Source organism: Passer domesticus, chromosome 10, assembly GCF_036417665.1.
Source record: "Passer domesticus isolate bPasDom1 chromosome 10, bPasDom1.hap1, whole genome shotgun sequence".
Classification (NCBI taxonomy): Eukaryota; Metazoa; Chordata; class Aves; order Passeriformes; family Passeridae; genus Passer; species Passer domesticus.
In genome coordinates this window covers 27,434,241-27,456,759 of record NC_087483.1, presented here as the reverse complement: position 1 = coordinate 27,456,759, position 22,519 = coordinate 27,434,241, and the positions used below count along the sequence as shown (strand labels likewise).

Genomic DNA, 22,519 nt, shown 5'->3' with positions numbered 1-22,519 from the left:
TAACTTTTTGTTTGGGGGATAAACTCCTTACTTCTGTTATTCATGCTGTCTTTTCTTGGACACTCACAAACAAACAAAGCTCAAAGGAAAACTCACAAGGAAAATTTGACTTTTGAGGAGGAGGAGGAAAGGCTGAATACCTATCGCAAAAAGGAAAAGGTTCCTGAGCCTTCAAGGTTAAATGTTGCTCTTTGTTGTGAAGAGATATGAAGCAGGTGAAGGTGTGTCAAGGGAGGACACCTGCACATTAAAGAAGGGCTAACCTCCTCCCAGAATAATCTGCTGAGCACTTGTGGTTGGGAAGTTGGGGCACTGGGTGGCCGTTCTCTTCACTCTCCTGAAGTGAATAGAGTACCTCACACCTTGCAGAGGATTTCCCCACAGACCCTCCTGCCAGGCAAATCTTTGCAGCTTTTTCACTTGTTTTTTTAGTTTTTTGCCTTTTTTTTTTTTTTTTTGTGTGTGTGTTTTTTACTTGATGGCTAAAAATCACTTTCTTGCCAGGAACTGCAGAACTCTGTAGCTCTTTGACCCCAGAAATTCACATGTCTACAGTGTTCCTGTGTAGCTCTGCTGGAGGCTTTGTACAGTGGCATGTAAATGTGGAAGGACTTAATGATCTGCATGGCTGCTGTAGTGGCTGTGTCTGTGTTGCAGGTGCTGTATGATGTGAGAGGCTTTCTGGAGAAGAACAGAGACACCTTTCGTGATGACATTTTAAACATGCTGAAAGACAGCAGGTAGGCTTGTCAGGAGGCCACATCTGTTGGGTGGAACTAATTATATTCATGTAATAAACCAGACCAAGGAAAGCAGTTGCTTTTGCCAGAGCATCAGGCATTATTCTTAGTCATTCTTCTCTTTGTACTGAAGTGTCCTGATAGAAGAGAGGAGAGCTGGAGAAGTCAGATGAGGCACAGATTTAATCAGGGCTCATGTTGTCCCAGTTTTAAAAAGAGCTTTAACAGCATGACAGACGTCCCTCCAGGCAATTTGGTTTTTTCTCTTTCCTCTTCCCTTTTCTTTCTTTCTCTTACCTCCCTTTACCTACAATGGCAAAGTTTTCCCTGAATGAGTCAATGCTCTTTGCCATGCTATCAATTGCCAGCCTTTATACAGATGCTGCTTGTTTTCCAGCCTGCTTGTTAGTGGAAATCATCTGTTCTTATCCGAGCCAGACTGAGCTGTTGCTGTGGGACTGGGCATGGACTCTAATGTTATATCCCAGAGCTGAAACATGATCTTAGAGAAATGAGCTCATTTTGATCTTGAGCAAGATCTGGGAAACAGAAGCAGGGCCTAGTAGGAGGGAGGCATTTAGTACTAGAGAGGATCCTACAAGTCTTTGAGCAGCAACTCCACCATGTGCCTCTTACCACAGTCCATGTATTGCCTTTGGGCTCCAGCCTGATGAGACTGTTTCAGAACTGCATCTTCTCTGAAGCTGCTGCAGAGTGTGCACTGAGAAGCTTTGAAACAACCTGAGGGAGCTGAGACTATGAGCTGCTCATAGTTGTCTTACTTGGACAGTAGCATCTGGGGAACATTTTACATGAGGCTTGAGGCCAGAATTGTGGTTGTTATTGTCCAGCATAATAGAAGGACTCAGGCTTTTTCAGCGTGCCAGAAGGGAAGTTGGGCCAGAAGCAGCCATAACAATAAACGGGTACAAGCAGCTCCGAAGAACTTGTGGAACTTTGTAAGAACCAGCACCAATGTCTCAGGAGTGGCAAAACAGTGGAAGATTCCCTAGAATTGGAGGGCTAGCTACTTGGAAGGTAGCTGTAGAACTCCTCTGGCCACAGAAGAGCTGGGCTTCCAATTTCGTGATCATGTAATGCAGGCTGATCATGAGAGCTACTTTGGGAGGTGTCCCTTGAGCATTCCCTCCTTGCTCAAGGGAGGTATCCTAGCCAGTGCAGAAGGGAGATTTTCCTTTGTGTAATATCCTACTTGAAAGTGTGGGAGGGGACTTCTGGCTTTGCAGCTGAGTATGCCATACAGGGCAGCCACATGGGAAGTATTAATTTCCTTACTGAAGTGCCAGCTGAACTGCTTCCTCTGGCACAGGTATAAAAATGAGGTGTTTCACAATAGGACAGGGCAGTAGCTGACAATAAGAACCATCTTCTCACAGGTGGTAGGTGCCTTGCATCTTCTTTAATTCTTCTCCCTTAGGCTGGACTTCATCTATGACCTTTTTGAAAGAGTCTGCAGTCGTTGCAGTGAAGAGACACTGAAGATGGGCACCCAGAGGCGCAAACCGACTGTCAGTTCCCAGTTCAGGGTATGATGTTTTCCAAGAGAGCAGCAGGCTTCTGGGGAGGAGCAGATGGGTAAAGCAAGGCCTGCAGCCAAGAGGAGTCATTCATCCTTGTTTTGTGTCCAGCACTGAAAATGTGCAGGAATGTTGCAGTGCTAAAAAAAGACAGTGCCACTGCCCCAAGGATTTCTGTCTGGTATAAAATGTGAGATGATAAGATGGAGCAGAGTGGCAGAGGAAAAGAGTACTTTGCTAAGTATATGAAGTTCTTGAGGTTCTTTGATCTTTCATATTAGTTTGGTGTTTCAGCTAAGTGTATGTGTCCTTTTAGGCCACATTTTTACAGGTATAGTGACAATCCCAATGAAACCTTATTAGGAGGACCTTGCACTTATGAATCTCACACACTTAGATTGTCTGCACACCTTCTGTTCATTTCACTGTTTTGTTTTCCTGTATTTAAAGTTTGAGAGACTAGTAAAACTACCTTACAAAAGCTATACAGCTCCAAGAACAAGGATGGCCATATACATAGTCTTAAGAGCAAACTGTGTGGGTATGTTTTGGACAGGAAGGAATCTCATGGGTTATTGAAATTTTGGTAGGCAGAGTCAAAGGACTTCAGGAGTGGGAGGGCTGCATGAAGACCTCATTGCATCAAATGTAGCCCCGTTCCCTTCTGTAGTGACTGATCCTTTGGGTCTCTCCTGCTGGTCTTTAGGATTCTCTCCATTCCCTGATGGCCACACTTAGTACTTCCAACCCGTTTTTCATCCGCTGCATCAAACCAAATACAGAGAAGGTGAGTCTGTCCCCCAGCCATATGTGTGCCTGGGACACAGGCATGCATGGGCATGCCCTTGCACAAACGCCTAGCAGGTGCCTCAAACTGAGGGTAAGAGCAGTTCCTCCCACCTTCCCTTTTTCATTCTAGTTATTTTACAGTTGAGAAAAAACACATCCTCGTCCTGCTAATTAGATGGAAAGACTGCATTCTGGATATGAGATTATATAGCCATTCCCACCTCTTTCGTGCTTGTGAAGCCTGGAGGATTAACCAGGCTTGTGCAGAGTTCAGAGCTGTGCTAGAAGAAGCAATCACCCCTTTTATAATGCCTGTAGAGAAATCTGTTCTGGAATGAAGGGCTTGTGCAGTAGGCACTGTCTCCTGCAGATCCCTGGCTCTGAGGCAGTGGAGGTGGACGCATCATGAGCAAGTCACAGTGCTTAGGGACAGGCTGGCTCTCACTTGTACTGTGTGCTGTGGCAGGAGGACATGCTGCTAACTAGCTCTGGACTGATCCTTTTATTTGCGTGTTTTGAAACCATGAATGATATGGCAGAGGAGAGGCTGCTTAGGAGATTTGTGCCAGAAAAGAATTCTGTAGTTTGTCTCCAGTTTAACTGAAAAGACAGACTACAAAGAGAACTGAGTCAGGGTTCTGCACTCTGTATGTGTTCAGACATTGTATCTTTGCTTTCCTACCATAGTCTGACTGTGAGTGCGGTCTGCAAACTGTTTTCCTTCTTCCAGAATCAGCCCAGTTCCCTTCTGTCCCTTATTCTGCACTATGCAGTGCTGTGAGGTTGCTTTCCCCGTGACCCAAACTTCCCCCTCTTTACCTGGCATGCCCAAACATGCAGGGCTGGCTTTTTGCAGCAGAACAGATACACAGCCTGTGACTGCCTCGCTGACTTGGTTTTGATTCTGGATCACTGTTTAGGCTCCAAACCTCTTTAATCCAGATGTGGTGCTAAATCAGCTCCGGTACTCAGGGATGCTGGAGACAGTGAAGGTTCGCAGAGCGGGTTTCCCTGTACGGCGCCTTTTCCAGGACTTTCTCAGCAGGTAATTGCTGTCATTGCATTCTGTTGGATGCTGGAACAGCCCCAAAGTATAGAATTCTGCATGACTGTTCCCCCTTCAGCTGCTTCTTCTGGTATGGATCATCTGTGGGATGTTTTTCTAACCGTGGCCGTAATGCTCATATCATAGACTGATCTGGGAGGCCTTTTGGAGACTTGCCTTTAGGCTAAAAGTCAGAATGGAAAAATAGCCAGATGGTCTTCGGTCTTTTTTTCTTTGTCTTTTTTTTTTTTTTTCTTGGTAGCTTTGCTACAGATTTGCTGGTGTGATGCTGTGAAACCCAGCTGGTCATAATATGTAAAAGGAAAATACCATGCTTAAAACCTTTAGGCAGCTGAAGAAAATTCTAATGGACAGCATAGTTGATGATTAATATTGGAAGGAGTGATTATTTCTTTTAATGAGCTACATCAAAAGGATTTTTTTGAAGTTTAAGGCTACAAGGGACACTGAACATTGCTTCCTTTGTCTCTTGGAGCACTAAATGCCACCCCTACACTGAACAAAATAACTTGTGTCTGATGAAAGCACATGTTTCAAAAAGACAGTTGTTCTTTACTGAAAAATTCTGTTGAGTTTGTATTCTTTTACTGGGATTGCAACAATAATTGCCAGTGTGGTAGAAACAGATAAAAGGTTGGGGGATGGAAATTTCCAAATTGGAAGGCAAACATGAAGAAGGAGGGTCCCAGAGGAAAAAGGACTAATGAGAGGAGGATAATTAGAATTAAAAGATTGGGAAGAGGGAAAGGGGGCAGTTACTGTCATCTGTAATCTGATGAGATTCTGTTTTGTTCTTAGGTACAAGATGCTTGTGAAGGGGCCAAGCCTCTCAGACAACAGCAAAGCTGTATGTGCAGGTTTTCTTCAGACCTATGACAGCAGTAAGAAAGAATGGCAGCTGGGTAAAACCAAGGTACTTCATCAGTGTGGGGAAGGGTATGGCTTTGCTCCAGCTGCAAGGGGACGTGATTGCATTTGGTCAGATTGCAAGGCAGTGCAGTCATGATCCTTTCAATACACTGGCCTACGCTACTGACCTGCAGCTTCTCAAATATTTACTATATTATGTACCTAGAGGCATAGCAGGTTTTTTGGATTTTATCTAAACTCCTAATTGACCAAGCCAGCTTAATTTTGTTGTGTCTGATTGAATTTAAAGATTCAAGGGGAACAAACGTGGCTCTCATTTTATGTAATTGTGATGTGTGCCATGAACTCTTGCCTCTTGTGCCAGGTATTTCACTCTGCTTGACTAACTGAAATTTTTGCTCAAGGCAGTGAGCTGAATCTTGGTATATATCTAAGCTGTGAATAGCTACATCTCCAGATGTATGACAGCTTTCTGTTGGGGAAGCTCAGATGATGCTTTTGCAGCTAGCCCAGATGCTAGCATGCATTTTCTATGAAGAGGTATCCAAATGCTTCTGCCCATTTGCGTAATTCAGATCTTTCTTCTGTTTTGGTGAGTGTTTAACACTTCTCTCTTGCCTGGAATAGTCTGGATTGTCATGCAGAAATAGATGTGAGCATTTTGAGGTATATTGCTATAGAAATCTGGGAGTGTGAAGCTGTCTCTATCACAGCTTTCTACATACTCCAGTAAATTCTTCAAAGAATATTCCAAGATGGATGGTGTCCAATGCAGGCAGCATTTCTCAATAGTGGGTATGCAGTCCATATCTAGAGCAGATGGTAGCACATCAAAGCAACTTCTTGCTTTTTTTTTTTTTCTCTTAAGCCTTCAGAAAAGTACTTCAGAATATTTCCAGTGCCACAACGAAACCAGAAGTGATTCTAGTGAACATGCACTTTTAATTTGTCCAGGAGGTCAGATAATGACATTTGTTGCTCTGAGCAATTATTTCTCAGTAAGTGGATAGACTGTAATATTTATTGCAGCAAGACCTCTCTCTCCTTTTCCTAGAGGACTGGTGGTGGTCCAGTTAATAGTCTGGTCTATGGGCTCTATGTGGCAATCAAAGAAACCACTGGCCATTGTTGTGGGAAGGACATGTTTTAATCTGGAGTTTGGTTGCTTTGGTTTTTGGTTTGGTTGTTTTTTTTTCCCATGTCTCCACTGATATTCCAGAAAGAAGATTTTATCACTTAGCTGTATTTCTGGTTTGTGATTAAAGTGTTCCCCGTCTTTGATTTTGGAATCAGGAGTCTCCTCACTGGTGCCTGCAAACCAGGAACCATTTTGGTGATTCCTGTCCCTGGATAATCCACATTGCTTGGGTGACTGCCAGTCCCCCAAGCAATTCAGTGTTAAAGCCTATGAGGAGAGTGTGTGTTGCAGAGCTGTCTGGAAGGCTTAGAAAATGGTGGTTAGAGCTGGTAAACACAGAGTTTGAAGTTTCTTCCTAGCATGCCAAGAGGTGGAAGATTGCTGCACTACAGTAAGGGCAGCACAAAGGAGGACCAAACTCACATGCACATAACTCACCTTTTAGAGTACACAAGGTTAGAGCTATACAGCTGGAGTCCAAAGCCTAAACAGACTAACAAGAAGCAGGAAATCCAGGATGCTTTGAGCCCCTGGAAGCTATAGGTCCCTTTTCTCTTCAGTCCCCATTGTGCATCATGAAGGACTGAGTCCATCTGTCTGTTTTCACTTACTCCTTGACCTACACAAATTATTTGGAAAAAAACAATATGGGTGGTAATTGTGGCAAAGAAAATGTGTATGTGTTTTGTCAAAACTCTGGATATACTCCAATGTATTTATTTTTTAATGATTGTGTCCTGTAAACTAAAGCTTGACTGAAGAGCTGTATATGGCATGTTGGTGCACTGCAATCTCTCTGCTTGGGCACTGGCTGCTGTGAGTCTGGATATTGCGGAAAAAAAGAAATGATTAAGAGAGGCAATCTCTGTATTCTTTATGCCTGAGCTGGGAAGCAGTTGAAGCCATCTTCTTTGGCTGTAGAAGTTACTTTCTGTTGGGCATGGCTTGTATTAGAGATGTGTGTCCTGAGAGAGGGAAGCAGTTCTATTTATTGGAAGAATGGATCATTCCAAGGCTGTCCTGGCATGTTCCACACTTGCTGCCATGTTGAATGGCTGGCCAGCCCCTGGCTGCTCCAAGGTGCTGTCATTCCAAGGTGTATTACCCTGCCATTTCATTCTTCAGATGAGTTGCTTGGCATTCTTTCCCATGCAAAACCATTTCATTCCTCCCTTGGAGACACTTTGCATCTCAGCTTTGTGACAGTGCCTCCAGAAAGCCTGTTCCTAGGAAAGCCACTGTTAAGGTGAGGCCTTGCAGAGCAGTGGTGCTTCCTGGTAGTACCTTCCCTTCTGCCTGGATCCAGCTGTTGTGCCTTGGATTACAGAGTGCTTTGTCGGCATTCATTTTTCAGCTGCTGCTCGGTAACATAGGCCTGGAATTCTTGGGTTGATGGAGAAAAGAGCCTTAATTTTTCCAGAGTCTTTCAGATAAAGGTGAAGCTACCAGCCAAGGGGAACAGAGCATAGGTCATTGTCCTGAAAAGGAAGACCCCTGTATGGCCATACTGCCACTCTTCCTGCTACAGGTGCAGCTCTGGGTGCTCAGGTTGGTATTCCCAGAACTAATCTTAGCTTAGTCAGGAGTAGCTTCTGAAAAAGGTGTGACAAGCCCATGGGGATGTAACCTAGGAAGAAGTATAAGGGGTGGGTGAAGAGCAAGGCTTATAGAAGGAGGAATACTTCCTGCAAAATGAATGGAAGGATAATTATATCCCTAGCAATTGTTTGAAGGAGGAAGGAAAAGACTCTGTGAATTAGTGCAGGGGATTGTGAAGCTTGGGAAAGGAAACGGAGGAGGAAGGGCAGGATGATCTTTGTGTTTTTCATTAAGAATAGAGCAGCTGCTGTGCTGTCAATTGTCAAATTAATGTTTATAAGAGTTATTAATGTATGCAATGCAGGTTTTATATGGTGGTATGGCAGAGTTGAGGGTTTGGATGCAAACAAGCAGTGTGATGATGAAAGAGATTGTGCTAAGGTGTCTTTGCCTTCACTGGGCAGGTGCTGGGATGGGGCAGCAGCTTCCATATGACCCTTCCTTCAGTGCACCTGGGCCTTCTGCCACACTTGCCCATACCCACAACACAGATTTTCTACAGTGGTTTAACTCAGTAACCTTTGCTGTTTGAAGGCATTAATTTCCACATTTCAACCTGCTGGTTTGCAGGGCCTGTTTGAAGGAGGAGGTTGCTGTACGCTGTTTGGCATCCAGGTCACAGTGACCCACTTCCTGCTTTCCCAGTGTTGTCCCCAAGAATCATATGATCCCACTTATGTACACATGGGTGCCCAAGCAGTTGCATTTGTGTCTGCTGATCTCTGTGACACCTTAACATGTTCACTGTCCCACTGATGGTGCATGCAGGATGCAGGCTTTGAGGTTATGAGAGGAACACTGTGGTGATGCACTGTGGTTTAAAACCTGGCCAGTGTCTAGGAGGAGCAGAGTATGATAAACGTAACCGTGTTTGTTTTGTTTAATCATTCTTTTCTCAGATGAAAACAATCTCATGTTTTCAGAAAATGACTATGAATAATGACAAAGAAACAGTCACTTTCCAGTTTATTTCCGCAGGCCATCAAAAATACTTCTGCACTTGAAATGCATGTTATTCTTCCTTATCATCTAGTGGAGTCTAAAAAACCTCCAAACCGCCAAAAGTTTATAACTAGTTATTGCTGGATTTTTTTAGATTAACCCCTCACTCCAGCATATATAGATCCTATAATCCTATAGGATTAGGGTTGGGTCTCATGGATCTCTGCATGCCCTGAAGTTCCTCCCCCCCTGCAACTGGCCTGGCTCAGCAAAGACTGTGCTTGCTAGGGAAATACTGATGGCCTGAGTATTTTTGCAATTTGATGAAGATAATGGACCGAGACAGTGGTCACATTCTTGAAATGGGTGACTGCTGCTTGGTTTTGGAATGTAATGGAAAGAGCAATCCCTGCCTCAAAGAAATCTTTAAAAGATTGTTGAGTTGACAGAGGGAGTGGATGTACAACTTGCAGGGAAGGATGCCAGCTTCATGGTTGGCAGTACCTTGATAATGAAGCTTCTTTTCAGGCTACCCATAGTTATTTAGTCATTACAAAACAGCTCATTTCTAATGGAAGCTGCTCCCCAGGAGAAATTCAGGTCCAGGAAAGCCACTGGCTATGGGTACTAACTCAGGGAGAGGTGTCAGTACACAATGGTAATTGCAGGGGGAAGGAAGAGCCTCAAGGGATGAGGCTGAAAGCAGTGATGGAGTGGAAGGTATAGAGAGACATAGAGGGGAGATAAGTGGCAAAGAGGGGAATTTGTGCAGGGCGCTGGGCTAAATGACTGTTCAAACCTTTGGCCTCTCAGCACAACCACATGGATCCAGTAGATTTGTAAGGAGTTTCTACTGATTAAGGTGGTTCTGAGTTCTGCAGATTGATGAATACCAGCTCACATCCTGTGTACATGACAGTGCTTTAACAAGTGGGGTGCACTTCCCTAGTGCAGCCTGTTCTGCTGCTGGCCCTGGCAGGGATTTATCCAATGCCAGGCAGCAGGTCACACGAGCATGGCCATATGGCACTTGCTGCTGTGACTGCAGCTTGTATGGACATGTCTTACCAGCTTGTTCTAGTCTGGGTACTGCTAGCAGTGTACCCACAGCGCTGTGGAGCTCCATGCAGGCTGCAATCCATCCCAAAAGGCAGCACATTTATTTCAGGAATTTGTGCTGAATCCTGTGCTAACCTAGTGCAAGCCAGCTGATTTAACATTGCTTAGACATGTCAGCACAATTCCTGTAAACATGGCCTTATCTTGCTTGTATCTCAGTTCTTTTGTCTTTAACGTAGCACCTGCATTCTTCACAAGCATTTAGCACCGAGCAGAAGTTGTAAATGCAGACGGTGAAAGATGCTTGAGAATAAAAATACTGGACGTGCAACCAGTAATACTTGAGAGTTCTGTGCTCAGAGCTCAGTTGCCCCTAGTGCATGCTCCAGTGTCGAACCTCTTCAGCATGGAAGCATCTCACCCCTGAGTGGCTGGGGGTCGGTGGAGGGCTTCAGCACGGTGGGCTGAGAGTACACGCAGCTTTGTGCCTCGACTGGGCTTTTGGCTTTCCGTCTGCCTTCCACTAGGATTCCTGTAAAGCTTACTTCCTGGAGTCTAGAAATCGAAAAGTTCCTCCCTTTCCTTGAGACGCGGAGGAGTTTCTTTGCAAAATATTTGATCACCCAAGCAGGTCCCAGCGCCTGCTGCAGGGAGGTACCGGACAGTGCCGGGAAAGCTGTCAGCTGGGAAAGAGTTAATCACAGGCGCAAACTTGGGCTCTCCTCCTCCCTCCTCTTTCCCTCCTTCCTCTGCTCCCTCCCTCTCTCTTTTAAGTCTTGACCACAGAGTGAGGGCGGCGGGGGTTGGGCTCGGAGCTGGGCTCTGGCCGCTGCCGAACTTTTCCCGGCGCTCGGCGTGCGGCGCCGCGGGGCAGCGCGGGGGCGGCCGCCAGGCACGGAGCGCTCTCCGCGCCGCTCAGCCGGGATGAAACCGCCCGGCTCTCCCGGGGACTGACTTCTTTCCTCTCTTTGTGTTTACTGAAACTCCTCCCCGTGGCGTCAGGTTTTCCTGAAGGAAGCTCTTGAGCAGAAGCTGGAGAAGGATCGGGAAGAGGAGTTGAGGAAAGCAGCTATAGTCATCCGGGCCCACGTCTTGGGCTACATGGCAAGGTCAGTGCTGGGGGCTGCCCCACCATCCCTGTGCTTGCGTGCCTGGGTTGCCCCGACACCCTGCTTTGCTCTCTAGTCCCCTAGCATCCGTCCCGTCTTCCCCTCCTGTATTCTAAGGCAGAGTTGCAGAATCTGCCCTCCCTGCCAGCATCAGCTCTGCTGAAACCTTCCTGCACTTTTGGCACCTCTTTTCCAGTTATGTGCACGTTTGCACCTTCCCTCAGTGCTGCTCAGCAGGCTTCCCGTGGACTTTTGTACCCATTGCTTGCCTGTGATGACACCTTTTCCTTGCTTTCAGGGCTCTCCTGGCTGGGCCCCACCTGCGCTTTGGGTCCCCTCCTTTCCCTTGTGCCTGTCAACTCTGTTTTCTGCTCCCCCTGCCAATTGCTTCTTCCTCACTTGCAGTTCTGCCTTTGCTCACCCTCTTTCCTTGCCCTGCCTGTTTGCCTTGTGATCTCCCTCTCCTTTTAATTAACTGTTCAGAATTGGTTTTTGGCCAGCTCTGCAACAGTAATCTTCTCTTGCCTCTCCCTTTTGCACCTGACCAGAGAAGGTTTGGGAGAACCAACTGCAGACAAACGGCCCCTCCTCTGCCCCTCGAAGTCAGTGCAACAGCTGACTCCTTAATGGCTGTGGTATGCACACTTAATCCCAGTAAGATGCTCTTTCCTGGCTGGTCTTTGCTCCAGACACCTGTCAGTCAGGGTTGTGAGGAGGTGAAATCCCTGGCCAGCAGAGCTGTTTCAGCAGGCACTCTTCTTAGAGCTCCAGTTACACCAGGTAGCTCATTTTTCATAGGGAAATGTGTGCAAGGGTTGTACCCTGCCTTGCCAGTATGGAATATCAGCAAAATACACATTTAGTCTCTGGGGTTTTTTTATTCATTTATTTATTTCCCTCTTGGAAGACAAATGAGCTCGCTCTATTGTTTGTACATGAGATTGAAAGTTCTTTGTGTCAGGGCCTCTTCTCTCTTTTACTTTTTGTCTAGCATTTGGAGAGAGGGGTAGGGATTAGCACAGGAAAATGGATTTGCTGGAAACACCACTGCAGGCATACTGGATTACTGCTTTTCTGAGTTCCTGGTAAGGAAGCTGCTGTCCTGCAGGGCTGTGATGCAGACTGTGTGGCAGCAGTGTTCCTCTTGGTTAGAAATCTTGTGGTCCTTCAGCCTCCACACCTCTGAATTCCTCATCCCACATGTTGCTGTTAGGAGTCTCATCCTTAAGGATAAGCTGTGCTTCTGCAGCCGGAGTGTAAATCTTCACAAGTGGCTGGAGGTAACTGGACTTCAAAGGGGAGGAGAGCAAGGAGTAAAGAAGAGCTGGAGAGGGGGGGGTCTGTAAAATTTTCTATGAAGAGAGTTTCCAGTTGCACTGCACCTCTATTGAAAAAGGCCAGCAGGCAGGAGTTCATCTGGGCAAGTGCTGAATGGTCTGTGCAGAGCTGGGCAGGAATACCAGTATGTGCTGCCTTGAGCTTGATACCATTTCTGTTAGTTTTGCAAGTATAAGTGTATTTAAATTCATTTGGTCTTACGCAAAGTAGACTGGCAAAGGAATGATTTTACTGGTTTCTCCCTCTTTGTGAACTTGCTCTGTGAGCCTGGAGAACCAGATTTTCTTTGCTCTCATTCCCTGCAGCCTATGCAGCCTGGTATCTCTGATCACTAAAATGTGAGACAAGAAAATCAAGCCCATTGAAATGACCCCATTCTTATGTAGCTAATCTGTGGAGCTCTGAGATACAGCTAACAGCTTCACCAGCTAAAAACCACATAGTGCAGGATCCATGTATGAATTTGGCTCTGCCTCTGGTTTCTTCAGGACTGTTCTTCATGGGAAGAAGACAGCAGCAAATTGCTCCATAACCCTGTGATCTCTAGTCCTTGGAGGCATAACTGCTATAACTATAGCTCATTGACAGAATAATTAAGTAAATTTCAAATAACAGCATTGGAGCCTTGCAGCCAGCCTGCCTTCTCTGGTGTGCTGCATGGTCAGGAGGTCTCCCAGCCCCTTGGCTTGGTCTGCAGGTTGAACTTCTTTGGCCAGTGTGGAAGCGTGAGTGGAAGCTTGAACCAGGGGAATGAGATTGCAGCTTGTAAGCAGCAATTCCAGCTGAAGGGCATCTGCAAGCTTGGCTGTGGTCATGAGGAATGAGGGGGCAATTCAGCCTGGCAGATTAGCAGGCAGAGCTGGCCTGGAGCTGGGCAGGGCTTGGCACATGTTGCGCTTGAGAGAGTTTCTGGCAGATGCATTTTGTAAAAGTCAGAGTACCCTTTTTGATGCACTTAGTCTGCCTTGGCAGAGAGTGCATGTGCAGCTGTTCACACCCCATGTGCAGGACACAGGGTGGACAGAAAGAGTGGGGATGAGGGGACTGCAGCCCAGGAGTAATTAACCTAAAACATTCTACTTCTTATCACCTCTTGCCTTTCCTTTTCTCTGTGCTTCCTCCTTTTGACTTAATACTTACTGAAAAGAGCATAACCTCTGCGCACTACAGCTATTAGCATCCCTCTCCTGATTATCTTGACTGGGCTGATGTGTCTGATGTGCAGGGAGGTGGCAGGCTGTCAGCATGGGTCTCTGTTGACATTTGAAGGGAATTTCCTTGCCAGGAGAGGGATTTTAAGGTGTGTCTTTTCCTCAGGGTGTTGCAGAAGGTCTGTGGGAAGTTTATGTGAGAATACCATGCTATTTCCAGTGTGCTTTCTAGGACTGTAAGGCCCCAAGGATTACTGTAACGTGCTGGCCCAAGATCCTGTGCAACAGCCCCATAGAATTTATCTCTGCACCTTCTGGTTTGGATTAAAGAAGTTTTTGATTTGACTAGTACCAATGGTTGTTTCCTCAGTGAAGATACTAAGGCATCTAAATATATTAAACTACTTTAAAAAATGTCTGCTTATTTTCAGCCTTAATAGATGTCAGCTTCAGGTTGGTTAAATCTTATGGGCCCTCTTGGAAAAATAGAAGTGTGGACACTTAAACTGGGATGAAGCCTTTTCTGAGGCTTTTCTTTGCTCCATGCAGGATCTATTTCTTAAGGTCCCGTATGGAGCAATTTCTCTCATTCTGTAAGCCTGAATTTCTGGTTCCAGTCCTGCTTCCTTGGAAATCACTTGAGGGTCTAACATTGTTCTTGAAATGGGGGTGCTAGCACAGAACACAGAATAAAAGCAGTATTCTGTACAACAGTATTTCTGCTTACAAGAATAAGAATCCCAGTAGTATTTTTTCTGTAGCATTGTGGTGGGAGTTTGCTTTTGTGTGATGATCTGGGGCCCAAAAATCCAGTTTTGACTTGCTGCTTCCCAACATAGTTCCACATCAGTTGTGTTTGGCCTTTGATTCTTCAATACAAAACCTTATGATTGGCTCTTTTGGATTGTTTAATGTTTGCTTAAATCTAGCTTACAAATTGATCCAGATTACTGTGTAATGGTAACTCCTGTTATTTGCCCAGTTTATGTATCATGTACAAACTTCTACCAGGAACTTTTTTCATGTCCTTGATAAAGGTAGTCTTCAATTCAGAGGCAAAACCTGACTTTTCTACAACGTTACTAGACTACAGAAATACTGAATGATGACTGTTGTGTTCTGGGGCCCTATCATGTTCTTAAAGTGCTGTAAAGTTGATTTTGATGTCATTGATGATCCTTGTGGGTCCCTTGCAACTCAAGATAATCAGTGATTCTTGTTTAGGCAAAATGTTGTGCAGTAGAAGTATTTGTTTATGTGAACTTGTTACAATGTTTGATTTAGCCATCAATATTGTAGTATCAGTGTGTTTTCTCCCAGACAATGTGAAATTAATGTGACCTAATCTATTTTTGCACTGTTTTTGCCTTTCCTGGAGTAATTTGCTTTTGACCACTTAAGAGATGGAGCAGTATTTGTCTTCATGTAGTATGGGCATCTGTATGTTTCTATTATAATAAATCCAAACTGCATGATTTCGCTTACTGCACAATGAATGTGTTTATGTGCAGTGCAGAGAGGCTTTGGGCCAGAGGACCTTCCCTTTCCAGGGCCAGATATCTCTCCATTGTCATCTGAGAGTCTTCACAAAAGTGGGTTCCCATTGAAACAAACTATTGGTAGATTAGGAGGGAGAACAGTGAGGTGAATATGATTTACAGGTAGTGAGTGGCAGGAGAAGAACAGAAATCATGTCACTTCTGACCTGTGTTTTTCAAAAAGGACTTTTCTGTGGATGTGGTCAGTGTGCAAGGGCATGAGGAGTGCAGAGCATGTATGACTTAGCGATGCATTAAGTGTGCGGTTCTGTTTTTAGGAAGAAGTATCAGAAGGTGCTATCCAGTGTTGTTATAATCCAAAAGAACTACCGGGCGTACTTCTGGAAGAAGAGCCTGCTGCGGCTGAAGGCCTCTGCGGTGACCCTGCAGAAGCACTGGCGCGGCCGCCTGGCTCGCGGCCTCTACCAGCACCTGCTGCAGCAGGAACTCCGGAGGAAGCAGGAAGCCGAGGAGAGAAGGAGGCAAGAGGAGGAAGAGCAGATCAGAAGAGAGGAAGAGGAAAGACAATGGCAAGAAGAGGAGGAGCGTAGGAGGAAACAGGAAGAGGAAGAGGTGAAGGAAAGGTACAAGATGGTATCTTGCATTCTGTCTTGGGTTTAGACTGTTCAAAGGGGAGCATTCTAGAATGGGTTCTGCCCTTTTGTTTTAACCAGTCCCTTTCCACCAATAAGGAAAGAATACAAATAGCTATAAGTGAAAACATAAGTTTACTAACGAGTGAAACCGCAACAGGCAAAAAACATCAGTAAATAATCACTATATACAAAATTGCTAGATCTCACAAACTCCCTGAGAGCAAACTGGAACCCAAAATGGTGGAAACACCCCTTCCCAAGATGGCACCCGCCACAGGCCATGGTGCATAGGGAGTCAAAGGGAAATTGGCGTCAGAGCCTCCCCCTCAAGATGACGGCCCTTGCAGGTGACCACGCTGTTGGGAGACAAGGGGAAGGATGGCAGAAATCCCCACAGGAATGAAGGAACTTACCCAGCAGTTCTGTGGCAAATGAGAAGTGCTGCTGTGTGTGGGGTCAGCACTGCCACTTGCTGCATTTGGTGGACTCTGCTGGGTTTATTATTATAAAAATTTCAGTATATAATTGTGTGATAGTTTGCTTTCCAGAAGTAGGTCTTCTAGGCTTTTGTTACCCACTTTCCCAAAGGGGGATCTCATCAGACTGTGTGGCAAGCATCAGAAAATTCTAAGATTAGAAGCACTCACTGTGAGTCCTGTGTGCAGTTTTGGGCACCAAAACATAAAAAACATTAAACTAGAGAGTGTCCAGAGCAGGGCAGTGAGATGGTGAATGTGTGGAGGGGAAGCTGTATGAGGAGTGGCTGAGGTCACTTGATCTCTTCAGCCTGGAGAAGAGGAGACTGAGGGAAGACCTCATTGTGGTCTTCAACATCCTTATGAGGGGAAGAGAAGCAGTAGGCTCCGATCTCTTGACTCCTATGCCCAGTGACAGGACTTGAGGAAATGGCAGGAAGCTGAATTAGGGAAGATTTAGGTTCAATACCAGGAAAAGGTGTTTCACCCGGCGGGTTGTCAGTACTGGAACAGACTCCTCAGAGAAGTGTTCATAGCACCAAGCGTGACAGAGTTCAGGAAATGTTTGGACAATGCTCTCGGGCACATGGTGTGACTCTTGGGGTGTCCTGTACAGGACCAGGAGTTGGACCTGACATCCTCATGGGTCCCTTCCAACTCAGCGTTTGATTCTACAATAAAAGGAAGGACCTGTCTAGTTTATTGGCTGTAGAGTGTTTTTGCTCTTTAGTTCCCAGACCATGAGAGATGTGTTCAACCCAGCATCATGGCAGAGAAGTGTCATTGTCAGCAATCAGGCACACTCATTTTATTTTCATTTTCTAATTCATGTTAAATGGCACCTGAGTGAGTAGCCAGGATGGTACTAGCAGACCGACTTATCTAACTCCTGAACATCCATTTGACCTAAAAAAATGAGGTGGAAGTCCACTGAGAACAAGCAAAACAACACAAATGTAGAGAGAAAGTCAGAAGGACCTAGTCACAATTTGAGCTGTAGTGAGCCAGAAGTTGGCATGCGATTATTGTACGTACACTTTTAGCAGAGGGGAGACATGGAACAATTTGGTCTAACATTCAACAGGAAGAAAAATAATAATATTGAGAAAAATGAGGTATTTGATGCTATTTTTATCTTCCCCAAAAGCTCAACTGTTGGATATCAAATACAGTTAGGAAGGATGTACAAGAATTCAGAAGATGTCATGGAAATAAAAGGTTAGATAATGCTCAGATAAATCAAATTACAAATTATAAAGAAGGTATGAGGATTTGGTGAAAGTAATGTTTGGGTACTTCAAGAACTAGATAAAACAGTTTAAAACAATGGCTATTCACTTTCTTCTTTGTGGATAGTAATGTGAATAGTAATTTTTTCCATAAAAATGGAAAATGCAAAACAATTATGACCCCCTTTTAAAATGGGAAAAGGAGGAATAAGGGAATTGTGGATCAGTCAGCCTCACCTCAGTTTCAGGAAGATACTAAAACAAATGATCAAACTGTTGTAAATTCTTGATAAAGGAATTAAGCCAAGTGGATTTCTGAAGAACAAACAGCATTAGAGTTACCTGTTTCCTTCTGTGGTGTCTTATGGCACGTCTTGTGGACAGGGAAAAGCCATGGAGGATAGGTAACTTAGCTTTGGGTAGATAAAAGCTAGCTAGGTAAGGGCTTTGATATGTTGTGACAGTACTCTAAGATGCTTGAAGAAATTTGCTTTGGGAAAAAGCATGTGAAACAAGATTAGGATTTGTGTTTTTACTGCATTAATTAATAAACAATAGTAGCTTTTTGTTAAATAAAAAAGAACTCTTGAGTGGGATTTTTTCCATGACCTCTGCTGGATGTGGTACTTGTGCAGTGTTTTCATAAGAATTTGGATGTGGAAATATTAATATCCTTATTAAATTTGCAGATAAAACCATCTGCTGAAGGGCTGTAGGCATATAGCCTAGGATTACAGTTCAGATAATTTTGGCAAGTTAAAGGATCTGAAAAAACTGATAACTTTTGGTACAGACATATAGATTTACAGTCAGGAATAATAAAATGCACAGGAAGCAGAGGAGGAATGCTTACTTCAACAGCAGGAGGAAGGTCTGGAGGCTGAGTTGAATGTGTCACCAGTGTCATGCTGTGTGAGAGGAGAAAGCAAATGCTCTCTATAAACAGAATTGTTTCTGTAGGATGGGGTGATGCTTCAGTACCCTTCAGTTGGAGTGCTGTCCCAGGTGTTGGGTATCACATTTCAGGAAGAGTGTAGATCATTTGATGATGACTAGAAAGCAGGAAGAAATACCAGAGGTTTAAAAACTGTGAGCAACAGTTGCAGGAATTAGTATGTGGATTATAGGTGGGACTCCTAATGTGTTTTAAAATGGTTGTGCTTTTGAGCTCTCTTGTCATTTAAGGCAGTTGTTTTGCTCATGATGACTGCTAGGGATCTTTCAGTAGAGTAGGAACCATCTGGTTCTCACTTATGTCAGCTTTCATTTACAAATATTTCCTGAAATTTTTTTGAGAGTGTGAGCACAAGAGTGAGAGCTTTAAGGACTTTGTGACTTACAGCTGCAGTTTAGAATTTGGCTGGGAAAATCTTCAAGGCCTGGGAAAAAAAAAAATGTTGCCCTCCTGTTCTCTCTGGGGTTGAATTATGGGTTTCAAAGTCACCACTGGCAGCGGTAGCTTTCTTCCATCCAGCAGCAGCCTATTCCTGCTCCCTAAGCGTGACCCTGGCATTTGTCTGTCTGCTGTTCAGTTGTTTGTAGCATACTTGCCCTGGAGAAACTGGCCACAGTGATAGCTTTGCTTTGGAGTGTAACCTTTTTGAACTGGGTAGAGCTGCAACACCGTGGGACAGTTTTTTCCTCTGCTCATGTTTACTAACAAACTCTGACTCTTACATCCTTCACTAATAAACTGGATTATGCATGCCACTGAGAAGTTATGTTAGTTGGGGCTTTAATATAGTAAAAGCAAAACAAAACACAAATTCCGTGCTGGTATTGCAAAAATTATATTTTTAAAAAATTAACAGTTTCCTGATATCTGTCAATTACACATGTACAACCTCAATATTCACAGATTTATTGTACTTTAAAAGATTCTGTTTACATTTATCATGAGTCTGATTTGTATTTCTGTCAGTGTTTCCATTGTCCTTCCTGGTGTGTTCCAACTAATCCAATTTCCTAATTGATCTGAAAGTTAAGTGCATGGGGAAAATCTGTTATATCCACAAAGGTCATGCCAACCACAGAGAATTGGATTTTTACTAAATTGCAAAAGCTTTTAAATCAGTCTTACAGCAAGTACCTCATTTTAACCTTATCCATGGAGGGATGATGTGTCCATGTAATTCTGAAAACCTCACGTAGGAGAACTAGGTCTGACTCTGACTTTATGTTTTGTTTTTTAACAGAGAAAAGGAGCAACTGAATGCGCTACTGCAGGTGGCCCAGGTAAGTTTAAAAGTTGTTCTTTTCACATGCTTTCTTGTGAATATCTATGAAGAGTCCTTAATTGCTTCTCCTTTGCCTGGATGCTGATGCTGTTGTGGCAGTATCAGTATTGTGGCAACACTATTTAAAAAATGGGCTTTGTTCACTCAAAACCTGCAGGCAGAAGTGCACAGAGTTAACAAGGCAGGGCTTTTTCAAGGCTCTTGTATGAGCCTGCACTGGTTCTATTTGAAAATTTCCATATTGAACATGCAGCATCCTATTTTTATCTCTACTGCTTGAGCTTGTTAGATAACCTTGTGATGTGCTACACTGTGACACAGTCTGTTTTGCTGGATTGTTGCCTGTAACAGGCAAAATAAGAGTGCAGCCAACTGCTGCCATGGCTAAAATAAACCCCTTGTAACTGATCTGATTGTTGGTACTTGACATACCAAAGAGCAGACCACCTACCCTGAGGTGTGTGAAAATCGCTGTGTATCTCATTGGTTTTTTTCCCATACCACTTGTTTCCCAGTTTCAGACCATCTTTGTTCAGGAGAGGGTAGAAGCATAGAAATTCATTCATCCACAAGTAAGAATCAAGTAGAGAACCAGCAACTAGGTAAATAAAGAAAACAAGGACTGAGGCTTAAATGAGCCAATATATTGACTGCATTGTCATAAGTCCTGTCCAGAAGTACAAGAAATCCTAATGGAATTTAATTTTACTTTTTCTCATGTGTGTATCTGTTCTCTCATGTGTATGTTTTCAACATCCTCTGTGGAGGGGAGGATGGCTTTACCCTAAACATCAGTGAAAATTAACCAGTGTCTTCCATCTTCGAGTTATCACATATCTGCTGGAAATTTTCTGTTACTTCAGTGTGGAAAATAGAGTGAGACAGAGTCTTCAGGAGTCAGGCGTCAGCCATCTAGTGATGGTAAAGAATGCAGAGAAATTCTGGGTAGAGTTTTGTTGGGCTGTGGTTGGAGTGGATACAGTCCTGCTTCATGCAAATATCCCTTCCAACCCCAGATTCTGATGGTCAGATCGTCATTTCAGGAAACAATGAAATTTCCAGACCTCTTAATGAATTTCTGGGAAATCTTCAGCTCTTAAGTAGTCTGTGCATATATGTATTCATATATAGTTGCTTTCTCCTATATGTGTGTGAGTTCAAAAAGAGAGAATGGACTTTCAGACTGCTTTTATTCAAATTTCAGTGTACAGTGACCAGATAGAGAGGCTTTTCTAAAAATTGACTGAACCCAGTGAGCTTCTTTGTATGATTCATAATGGAGGTAGATTGCTGGGGAAAAGGAGGTACCTGTGGATCCAGTAGTTGTACCTTTAGCTTTTACACCATGAATGATTGCAGGATGCTTGGAGTCATTTTTCTGCAGATGGTAAGTACAAGGCAAGCGCAGGAGACAGGAAGAATGAAAGGTCCAGGCAAGGAACACAGACAGGTTGAAGAAAATGCTTTAACACTGTTCTAAATTCTTTTAGGTGGAAACAGTAAACACTGAGGAGGTGGATATTCCCCTGCAAGAAGAAGAGAGACGTCAGATGGAGGAGATCTTAAGACTTGAGAAGGAGATTGAAAAGTTGCAGCAACAGAAAGAGGATCACATGTCTGTCGTCTCTGAAGACACCAGGAATGAAATCTATCGGCAGCGAGAAGAAGAGATACAGAGGTTGGAAAAAGAGGCATCAAGGGTTGCCCAGGAATTCTTGGAGCTGCTGGATTTTGGCAATCTGGATGAAAGTGTGCAGAACTTAGAGCGCTCACTTTCTAGTGAGGGGACACTCAACATTGACTGCAGCCTGGTGGCACCACTGGCTGAAGAAGAAGTGGATGAGGGTTTTCATGCTGATGATGAAGGACGCCCAACTTCCAGTTTGGTGGTCTCAAATCAGCATGGCACAAGAAACAGTGGTAACTACTCAAAGGATGTTGCAAACAGAAGCCTTTTGCTTCTCCAGAGGGAAGTGGGAGAGGTTGCCCCTGCTCCAGGACTGCCTGTGGAAAGAGCCACTAGCCCCAAGGAGCAGAGAGCCCTGTCTGACCCAGCAGAAAGCGTTTACAGCACTGTCTCTGATACACAGAGGAGTAACAGTGGAGAGGCAGGAGAGCCCATTTACACGTCCCCTCCTGATGTGGAGTCTGACTATGACCATGAGGAGTTTGATGGCTATGGAGATGCAGGTAACGCCTCAGCTGAGCCTCTGAATGATGAGGAGGGTCTGAGGCACTCCCATGGTACCAGCCTGGACTCCAACCGTGGCAGCCTGGACTCGGTGAGAACCTCTCCCTTCACCTTTCTGCACATTAGTGTGACTTTGTTGATGTTTGTAATATCTTTGTCTTCTTGCTGTATGCCTGCTCGCTCTGGGTATAGCTACTGATATGTAACTCTCTCTTATATCAATAATCAGCTTGAAAAAAAGGGAAGAGTCATAGATAGGCTGAAGGCCAGAGGGCTTGTGATTGTCTGGTGTCTGCTGGCACACAAGCTAGTACATGTGTACCTATTTTAGATTGTTTCCATTGCCTTAAATTATTGTAACACCCTTTAGGAGGAAGGAAAGCAAACAACCGGTATTTTCTAGGTGTGTGTTCTACCTTAGAGAGATTTCACAGAAAGGACCTAAGGTTCCAGTGTGCAATGACAAGAGGAAATGGGAAAGGCTGGGGTTTGATTTGTCTCCATTACCAAAACTTCTCTTCTCACTCTGTTCAGAGTCAAGGGTTTATTTTCAGCTGCTGTGTACAAGTTAAGCTATTCTAAAGTTGGAAGAAATTACTGTGCTGATTGGGTTGTGTCCCACTGCACACAGCCAGGATCACTGAACCTTTTCATTCCTGCTGCAGGGACAATGACAGGGTGGTAAAGCTGGGCTATTGGCCTTGCACTTCAGCACCTCAGCTGAGATCCCACACTGGGTCTGGACTTCCTGAGTGCTCTCAGGCCAGCTGCTTAACAATGTAGTGATAAATCCCCTTACAGGACAGGATGTCAAAGCCCACATAAGATTGTGATGGGTTCAGGTGTGAAGCCAATGACAGCCACAAAAATACTTCTGATAAATAATTTCCTGAGAAGAGACACTTGAACTACA

At 44.4% G+C, this 22,519-nt stretch overlaps 1 protein-coding gene across 3 annotated transcripts in view; it reads left to right on the top strand.

Moving 5' to 3' along the window:
• LOC135308974 (unconventional myosin-X-like) overlaps positions 1 to 22,519 on the top strand; it is an 87,761-nt gene that overhangs the window by 43,603 nt on the left and 21,639 nt on the right. For all 3 annotated transcript variants that reach the window (XM_064434750.1, XM_064434751.1, XM_064434753.1), the window contains 9 exons: positions 658 to 740; positions 2,179 to 2,287; positions 2,985 to 3,065; positions 3,988 to 4,112; positions 4,932 to 5,046; positions 10,744 to 10,850; positions 15,156 to 15,461; positions 19,374 to 19,413; positions 20,906 to 21,697. In XM_064434750.1, the coding sequence (XP_064290820.1) occupies positions 658 to 740; positions 2,179 to 2,287; positions 2,985 to 3,065; positions 3,988 to 4,112; positions 4,932 to 5,046; positions 10,744 to 10,850; positions 15,156 to 15,461; positions 19,374 to 19,413; positions 20,906 to 21,697 (1,758 nt within the window). The remainder of the gene's footprint in view (positions 1 to 657; positions 741 to 2,178; positions 2,288 to 2,984; positions 3,066 to 3,987; positions 4,113 to 4,931; positions 5,047 to 10,743; positions 10,851 to 15,155; positions 15,462 to 19,373; positions 19,414 to 20,905; positions 21,698 to 22,519) is intronic.